The 9,808-nt window shown below is 43.1% G+C and overlaps 1 protein-coding gene across 1 annotated transcript in view; it reads right to left on the reverse strand.

Annotated features, from left to right (window-relative positions):
* Positions 1 to 6,699: 6,699 nt before the first annotated feature.
* Positions 6,700 to 9,808, reverse strand: part of EIF3A (eukaryotic translation initiation factor 3, subunit A) — a 26,131-nt gene continuing 23,022 nt past the window's right edge. The window contains 3 exon segments of the mRNA XM_010082348.1: positions 6,700 to 7,017; positions 8,034 to 8,203; positions 8,646 to 8,820. Of these exon segments, the coding sequence (XP_010080650.1) occupies positions 6,776 to 7,017; positions 8,034 to 8,203; positions 8,646 to 8,820 (587 nt within the window). The 3' untranslated portion in view covers positions 6,700 to 6,775.

Here is a 9,808-nt window from a genome sequence, read left to right on the forward strand (position 1 = left end):
CGGGGGGGAGAGCTAGCGTCCTGGCTGCTAATTGCAGGGTGTTTAATTAGGGAACAGCACTCTGCCTTTCAGGGCTTAAAGTAAATATCCTAGCAATTTTTTTTTTTTTTTTGCAAAAAGCAAATCGTGATCAAACCTGCACCTGGTTGCTCGCTTGGTGATGAACATCTGCTCTCCAAAATCACAGCATCCTGCCTGGCACAATGGGGGACGGTGTCCCACGGTCGCCCAGGAACCGTTCTACCACTGGGCATGCATGGCACTGGGCTCGCAGGTCCCCGTGTCCGATATGTGGCTTTAGGGAAGGTCTGAGAGGAGAAAGCATCAGAGTGCTTGCTTGAAAAAAAGGCTCTGGGCTGAGGTGCAAGCGGAGCCCCTTCAGCGGCGGGCAGGCAGTGAGTACGGCAGAGCAGTTTGATGAGCAGCTTGTGTTTGTGATGGAGAATGGGGAGGTGGGGAGAAGCCTTTGGAGAGAAGAGACCCAGACAAAGCAGAAAGCCCTGATCGGTGAGAGGGGAAGTTGCGTTTTTTTCAAGAGAGAATGTGGCTTTAACTCATTGCAAGGTGGGAGGGATCTACCCATGTTGTTAACAAATATCCTTAACGCTACACTGGCTGTCCAAAATGTGAGGTTGATGCTGAAGACCTGGACCCTAGGTGATGGCAGTTCCTTGCTACCAAATATCAGGCAGGACTGGTCAAAAGTGAAGAATACGTTGCTTCAGGTCAGAAATTGCTTTTATTGTGACTTGGAGGCAGCACAAGGAGCAGCAGCAGGTTTGTAGTTTTGTTAGGAGCCCTCCAGAGCTGAAAGGCAGGTGCCCAAGTTCTCAGTGTCTTTACTGGGGCGAGGGGGGGTGGTCCATGGGGTGGCCCTGCCAAGAGTGGGGAGGTGAAGACACCCTTGTGCAGGAGCTGCTGGGGCATCACCAGGAGAGTGAGGAAGGAGGTAGGAAGGTGAGGGGTGCTGCTTGTGTGGATTCCTTTTGATAAGCTGCTCAACAGGGTGGGAGATGAGGGCGGGAGAGGAGGACAGTGGGGAATGGAGCCAAAACACCAAAAGGTGGGCTGGGGTCCATTTTTCGTCACTGCTGTTGACTCACAGCTGCAGCAATGAGGGGAAAAACTGATTTTGTGTCGATAGATTCTCTTAAATCTTCACCAAATGGCTCCAAAGATGGCAATAGCTCTAATTACCAAATTACAAGTGGTTTGCATTAATGAACACTTCACAGTGGCTGCACCAAACCTTGTGGCAGCCCCCCTCCCCTGGTGCTAGCGATGGGTTACGTGCCATCTCTGGCTCCATGAGGCATGCACCGTGGATCTTCTAAGCTGCTAGAAGTTGTATGTGTTTATTTTGTGATCTCTGGTCCCTGTAGGGTTAATGTGTGCCTACCACACATCAGAATCAAGCTGAAGGGTGATGCTGTGGGAGGCATTTTCTTCTGTACTTCTGTTACCTCAGTGTGAGAAGTTTGAAGATCAGTAGGGACACTTTAATGCAGTTGACTGTTAACTCGACACAAAAGCAAGAAACATCAAAGAAAATCTTTCTGAGGGGTAATCGTGGCAGGGCTGCATCCAGGGCACTCCTGACAGTGTTTATGATGTACCCACGCCTCCTCTCTGATCTGTACATGAAGCTGCTGTGTAGCCACAGCCCTATCGCAACACCTGGAAATTCACCAGGAGACCAGAAGATCCCCTGCCTGGGATGGCACCAGCCTTCCTGCAGTGCCCGTTCCTTCCCTCTGCTCCTGTGGGAGGAAAACTGCCTTGCCAGGTAAGGCAGCAGAGTAACAGCTAAAAAAACCAAACAAACAAACAAAAAAAACCAAGCAAAACAAACAAAAAAAAAACAAAACACAGTTAGGGGGGAGAAAAAAGCCCCAAACTGTTGCAGAGCGGAGACAAGATTCAGAATCAGCAAAAGGCAGCCTGAGAGCAAGGCTCTCCCATTAATTCACATGATCGTTCAACAGGACAACTTGCCCTTTAAACTTCTGCAAGTCAGTGTCTTACAAAGACTGAACCTTTAAGGACATTCTGGGTTTTTATTTTATTTTGTTTTGTTTTTTAAGTAAGCTGCTGAGATTTCCTGTGCACCAGCACACTCTACATGCACTGAGTAAGCAGAAACATGCTTGTTCTTGGTCACTCTGAAAAGCTACTGCGATACATAGCGCTTGTAGCGGTACTTTGATTCCTTAAATTGCTGGAAGCAATTGACAAATTGACATTAGTGACTTAAATCTAGGAACTAGTAGCTTCATCTGAAAGCAGCCCAGGTTGGAAGCTCTTAAATGCTCCACAGAAGAGGTATAAGAAAAGCCTGATATTATTTTCATCTATTCTACAGGCATCTGCCAATCAAAAGATTATGGCCACTTGTTTAAACCAAATATTTTGTCTGCAGAGAATCACTTTATTACAGGGACATGTTCCTAAGTGTGTCAGTCACAGAATCCTTTCCACAGTGGTCTTTTGGTAAGAGGAATGGACACAGAGTACTGGACAGCCTGTGATCATCCTCAGTGGGTACCAGCCTCGGCAAAGGCAAGCTACTCAATTAAAAACTGCTTTCACATGCGCAGAGAACCTGATCCAGCTGAAGTCAGGTCAGTCTGTACCCACCTTCAGTGAAAATCCTCCCTGCACAGAGTGCCTCAGGCAGCTGCCCTAGGACTAACCCATGGTGGCTGTAAAAGGTCTTTGCTTCCCACTGATGTGCCAGTTTGACCCACCAAATGTATAGGTTAATATATGCAGGAGATACTCTGCTAACAGTCACCTGGGGAGCTTCTGGGCCAAGCAGAAGGGTGATATGGTAAATCTTCAAATGTGGAAAAAGTAGCAAAGCCAGTAAATTGTCCTCCTGCCCAAGAGTGAAAGGACTGACAAAGCTTGAACTGCAGCAAGGGAGATTTTTGATTAGCAAAAAGCAGTGGGATAGTTTGCAGAATCTCCATCCTACCATAGTTAAATGCATTAATAATTCTTTTTAAGAGCAGGACAAGGTGTAAGAGCATTTCAGTTCTATCTGGTCCTGCCATGGCAAGATAGGAAGGATTGGGTGTTCTGTTTCCAGCAAGACAAGAGTTCCAGTACTCTTCCTGTTGGCTGTCCACCTGCACTGTAGCTCCTGATGTGCTCCTGATCCTGCATGTGACCGCACTGAGCCTCATCTAACCCAGCTTGTGACTTGTCCTGAGATGCAGCTGTGGCTGTGCCCCAGCTGGAGTGGCACCAGGTCACCTACTGCCCCTGCCCTGGTCTGACAATTCTCATAAAACACTTTTTTTTTAATTTTATGTTTTAGAACAAAGGGGAAAAAGAAAAAAGGAAAAAACATAATTAAAATCCCTCAACCCTAGTTCTGCTGAGCACCCTGAGGGTCCCCAGCCCTGTGCACCAGCTGGGGTCTGTCTCTGGGCTGCTGCTGGAGTAGGAAAGAAACTGAACTGTTCATACCTATCACCTGCCTTGCTCCACTCTTGGAGATTTGCTTTAATCCAGCAACATCTGCATCCATTTAGCCAGCAGCCCGAAGTTCAGCCTTCTAAATATAGTGTTTTACAGTTTATGCTTTATTCGTCTAAGGTTCACTGAAAATTTTAGATGTTGAACTGAACATGCGTCAATCAAACACAGCAATGCTTGACAGAGAATTCATTTGACTTCATCAGCATTTCCAGGTAACCCGACTTTGTGCTGATGTGTAATTATAGCAGCAGATGGAGGTTTGGATTTGGTCAGTAGTGGCTTTTGATCACTGTAGTTAGTATTCTGTCTAAAATGATCCCGCAGTGAAATAAACACGCTGGTATGACTGTACAGCTCACATCTTGCAGATCTTTTCTCAAGCTGCCTAGTCCTGAGAATTTTACATGTGTTGGCAACATTATCACAGTCTCAAATAATGGAAGTTTTAAGAACACAGATTTGGAAATAGAGCTTTAGCTGGTGCAGTGATCACTGACATTTATCCCCAGGTAAAAGTGGCTTTGGATAAAGTTAAAAATATATAACCAGAGGTATAATCACTCTTTACATTTCCCTGATGACTGGAGAAAGGCAAATGTTGCACCCATCTTCAAGAAAGGCCAAAAAGACCATCTGAGAAGGGTATCACTTCAGTCCCTGGGAAAATCATGGAGGAAGTAATTTCAGAGCATGTTTTTGGGCAGATGCAGAAGATTACTGCGAACAGTCAGCAGGGGGTTACCAAGGGAAAATCACGCCTGACTCACCTGCTTTCTATAACAAAATAACTCTGTAGACAAAGAAACAAACAGCGGATGTTCTTCATCTCAACTTTAGCAAGGCTTTCAACACTGTCTCACATATTCTTGTGCCCAAGTTAGGACGTTAAGCCTAGATGGACAAGGAGGTGGGCAGAGAAAGTGGTTGGATGTTCAGGCTCAGCATCATGGTGAACGGGCTGGACTGTGCCTGGGGTGGGGTATCGCGGGGGTCTGTCCTGGAACCTGGCCTTTCTCAAGGACCTGGAGGCAGCAGCAGGGTGCCCTGTCAGCAGGCTTGTGGGTGACACCGAAGTGGGAGAACCAGGCAGTACTCTTGGGGCAGGGCTGCCATCCCAAGGGACCGAGACAGGCTGGGCAGGAGCCTGATGAAGTGCTGCAAGAAGAGCAGAGCCCTGGGGCAGCTCAGATGCCTCCAGGGCATGGAGCCAGTGGGTCTCTGGCTGTTTGAACACAACCACAGCCTGTGGCTGAGGAGAGCATCGCCTTCCATTCAGCACTCAGTAGACCTCATCTCAATTGACTACTGCGTGTACTTTTGGGTCCCACTGCCCCCCCTGCATTGCCAAACTGGAGCAAGTTCAGCAGAGGGTCAATGTGATAGTCAGGGGCTGGAGCACATGCCTGGAAGGAACGGCTGAGGGAGCAGCTTGTTCAGGCTTTGGGGAGACCAACAGCAGCCAGCCAGTACCCACCAGGGAGTTTCCAGGGAAATCAAGTCAGATTTCTCACAGCAGAGCATAGGCAGGAGGATGAGAGACAAGGGGTAGAAGCTGAAAAGAGAGACAGTCAAGCATTGGAACAGGTTGCCCACAGGCTCTGCAGTCTACACCCTTCAAGGGTTTCAAGACCACAGTGGAAAAATATGGTTCTGAGTAACACAATCATTTTGCAGCCAGAGGTGAAGCGAGCTCCTGCGGTCCTTTTTAACAGGAATGATCCTGTGATCCTACGACACAACGCAAGGACAGCAACAAGTCGCTCAACAGCAGCAGCACCCACTACTCCAAATCCAAAAAGCACGGTTACTGGACAGCTGCCGTTCTCCAGTTCCATTCTTTATAAGACTATGATGAACAAAAAACAAAGCGGCTTTTTGCTTAGACAACACTACTGCTCTGAAGATATTCTGTGCCTCAACAAGCAATAACATGACAGGCTCCAAAGGTACAAAGATCTGTCCGTCAGAACATGACTATGAAAGCATGTTTTTCTCAAGAAGTGATCAGGACCTGGAAAGCTCAGAAGAGGACAGGAAAAGGACAAGAGGAGCATTACAACGTTTGTTCACACACATTAAAATTAAACCAGGTTTCTCAGGAAGAAACCATGTCTGGTGTTCTCACGTCCTCCTCCAGCTGGTACAGAAATGGATACACATACAGAAGAGTTGTTCAACAGCTGTTCCGCATTAATGTACATTGCAGGAAGGTACTAAAAAGTCAAGACACTGTAGCAGCTAATTCCTTAAGTTGTTTATTTATCATTGAAGAAACACACAGCAGCAAGTTCTGTGTTGGCTTCAGGATGACCAGATAGTTAATCGTTGTGATCGCATCCCAAAATTGAAGTCAACACAGCCATCACTACAAATCACTTTTTTTTTGGAAAGGGAAAGAATTCACCCTGAAGACAAAGAATTGGGGGAAAATTCAACAATTTCTCCAAAACCACACATTTTAAATATGACAATATTTATAAATCCTTGAAAGGCATGAATTATCCAGTAACGGAAAAAGCGGTTGTGCTATTGGCAACAGAAAATGCATAGCCATATGCTTACCAAAACACTTAAATTGTAAAAGCTTGAAGTTTTGTGGTCGTACACTGCAGCAGTATACATTACTGGAACAATGACAGCAAAATGGCGTCAGAGGCGGTTATGTATTCAAGTAAATCTACAGAAAATATCCCAGTGTAGCTAATGCTTATAATGTTTATTGTATTTCATTCAAATTTAAACAATTGACTGAATTTAGATTGTGATAAAATACATATTTCAGAAACCGCCTGCCCTCAAAGATACTTAGGTAAGAGAGGGCTTTTATATCTTTTTCTATTTTTTTGGCTAATTATGGGAACTGATCTCTCTCTGCTTTTTCACTAATTCCACTGTGTGATCAGAGGTGTTTCCAAAAGCATGTTCTGTGACAACAATACCCCAATCCAAATTAAGATAAACTAAAAATAAAAAGGTCAGCCTCTTTTGGTGCGAGATAAAAGCACTACTCAAGACAGCTGTTGGGCTTGCTTCTTTTTATTTCAGCAACAAATGACCCATGAAATAAGCATAATTTAAAATTTTAAAAACTGGCATTCAATTTCCAACCTTCTGCTGTGAGTTTTGTGCATGATCAATCTATATGAGTAAGTAATTCAAGCTCATGCTTTCACGTTACCTCAAAACATTTGTTAAAGAATTCCAATTCAGAATGTTTATAAGCACAAATATAAACTGTGGATTCGATCAAATCAAAGCTAAAACATTGGTTAAACTCTGTGATTTTCATTTAACGTCGTACAGTGGTCCACCCTTCTTCATCTGTCTCATTTTTAGTACGGCGAACGGGCTCACGCTCCTTTTCTGATTTCCAGGAACCCTTCTCCTTCTCACCATCTCTTTCTCGATCTTTTGATGCTGGTGGGGGAGCAGAAGCTGGAGAAGCAGCAGGAGCAGGAGCTGATCGCCGAACTGTTTCACGTTCTTCCCCACGTTCTTCTCTCCTATCATCAGCACGCCGCCATGAGCTTGCTACAAATACAGAAAGACAATAAAACCACCTTTGTCATGCTCCACCAGCATCCTGCAAGAGTTTAAACAAATATGCCCAACACCGACAGTCTGATTTATTGGTTCTCAATCTCGACAAGAGGTAATATGATGAAGACAGCCAAATACATAGCTTAATTTTATAGTGAAGTAATGGACAGGAACTGCTCAAGCTTCTTTTCAGATTCAGGATTGCTGTGAGCAATCCAAGCGTCGTCTTTAGAACACAATAAGAATGTTCTATTGAAGTACGCAGTTTATGATGAAAAAATATATTATCAGAATTAAAAGCACAAAAGCATCTCCTCAGAAATGACTGAACCCTGAAAACAGAAAAATCCCAACTTAAGAACACTTGTGGAAAATGTTTAGGTGTTCACTGTCTCAAAAGACAGCAAATTACTCTTCAGTCTACTTAAATCAGAGGTATAAACAGCACTGGATCACACAATTGCACTGGTAAGAGCACTGAAGGACATCTCAGGCTAAATGTATTTGCTGTTACTATTACAGCAAAGAATTACTAAATGTACATAATTAAAACAGGTTAATGTATGTAATTAAAATAGGTTATTCATCAAAATCAATACTATTAATAGTGTGAAACCCACATGGCCCTGTTTGGAAATATTTCCTTCACATTTCAATGGTTTTAAGAAATGAGACAGAAATTACTTTCTGGGACATCTCTCTTGATAATTTAAGTACAAGAATTTCATTCACCCTGAACATAATCCTACTATAAAAACTGCATACTTAAAACATTATCCTTCTACTGCAGATGCAAAATGCTGCTACAATAGAAAAGTGAACGACTGAAAAAAGAGTCAAGGAAAAATTCTCAATTACACTAAACTTCTATTACTTTGCTCATGCAAAATGAGCTTAAGTGGCTGAAAATATAACTTATTCCCATTTTACTACATCTTAGCACTGTCAGAGCAACATGAAGGCCCAATAGTGAATGTAAGCCTGCAGGAACACTAAAATAAACATACGCTCTTACCGGTCAGATCTGAGTGGTGGTCCTCTTCTGGCAGGTGCATCTCTGTCATCAGCACGTCGATCTCTCATGTCACGACCACCTCTGTCCCACTCTTCACGCCGACTTGAATCTCTCCAGCTGGAATTTTCCTCAGCTGGTCCTCTTCTCCAACCAGCGTCATCCCTTTTGCCATTCAAAACATAAAATAAGTGTAAATGCTAAGATTTTATCCTTGCTATGGAAAGAAGCAACAACGAATCACAGCACAGGTATTTTCAGGCCCAGTGGGTCTCTATTTAATATACTAACGTACTTCGAAAACCACCTCTGTTTTTCTGAAGCCTAACACAAAATTCTCTTGATAACAAGTTTAAAAAAATATATTTAAAAGCAGTGAAGCATTTTGGGATTCCTTCTGTAAACAGTTAACATATTATTAAAAATAACAAACCAATAAGCCCCCAAAATGCCACTCTCCATTTACTGCCTTAAAAACATGCTTAATTTCATATAAACCAACCACTATTCCTTTCACTCAGCAATGTCACATTACTTCTTTATCAACAGGGCACATTTTTTTTTTTAATAAGAAACATTCTGGAAGTATTTAAACAGGAAGTCAAACCTGGGACGCCTGAAACGATCATCTCGATCAAAATCTCTCTCTCTGTCAAATTCACGGTCTTTCTCATTTTCATCCCGATCTTTGTCTCTATCCCATTCCCGGTCTCCTGGAGGTCTGGAGTCTCGGGGAGGTCCCCAGCTGTCTTCACGAGCCTTTTCTCGTTCTCTCCATCCCCCTATAAGAAAGAAACACAGTCAAAGGAATTTGTGACTGACCTCTGATCTCTCTGTAGACAAAGAATCCTTTACTTCCCTCACAGAATCTGGTTCTTCAAGTTTTGATCCCTGAGGATTCAAATCAAGATGCTTGTAAAAAATGTGCACACTGAGTGGAAGCCATAGACAAAACACTTTAGAAACTGCTTAACATAAAGTAATATATACCTCATTGACCAGGACTGCCTGTAACAGGTTACCAGAGCTGACTACACCCAGCAGTTTGCAGTCAGAAACCACAAACTCTTCAAGGGTCTTGTGCAAAACAAGTGAGAAAGAAGTCCAGGGAGAAGCTTAGACAGCAGATTCCTTTGTGAAAGTCTACAAGTGAGGAGGTCTTAGGCAAACAAATTTTTAAGAACTTACTGCTTTTTTTAAAGCACTACTTAAAATATGACTGTCGTTTGCCATCTACTTACACAGTGCATCGTGCAATATCATTCAGTTATTTATGAATGGGAGTTCTTTATTACGTAGCCTGCTTTTTCGTTAAATAGGAAAAAGGAGAAAGCTACTGGAGTGAGTGTTGAGATTTAGGATAATTTTTCTATGAGTTTGGATTACAGAATTAGCTATAAAAGTTCATGCGATGCCTGTGAATACATAAATCTGAATAAAAAGAACCAGAAAATCAAAATCCTATCTAACATTTGAATGTCAACAACAGTTCTGAAAAGAATCAGGAAGTTTTTCTAGTCGTCATCAACACAACTTAAGACTAGAAATAAACTACACAGTAGGATACTTCAGATCATAAGGGATCTCGGAAGGTCACCTAGTCCAAACTCCTGCTCAAAGCAGGATTTTCAAGAAAGCTGGACACAAAAGCAAAAAAGGAATGGTAAAACAGGAATATCTTTGTACACATAAAAAAAGCTTATCAAAACCAGACCCACCTGAATGATGTATCAAAATCCTCCTTAGAAGGAAACTAATTTCAGACATACA

Source organism: Pterocles gutturalis, unplaced genomic scaffold (assembly GCF_000699245.1).
Source record: "Pterocles gutturalis isolate BGI_N339 unplaced genomic scaffold, ASM69924v1 scaffold25071, whole genome shotgun sequence".
In the NCBI taxonomy this organism is placed as follows: Eukaryota; Metazoa; Chordata; class Aves; order Pterocliformes; family Pteroclidae; genus Pterocles; species Pterocles gutturalis.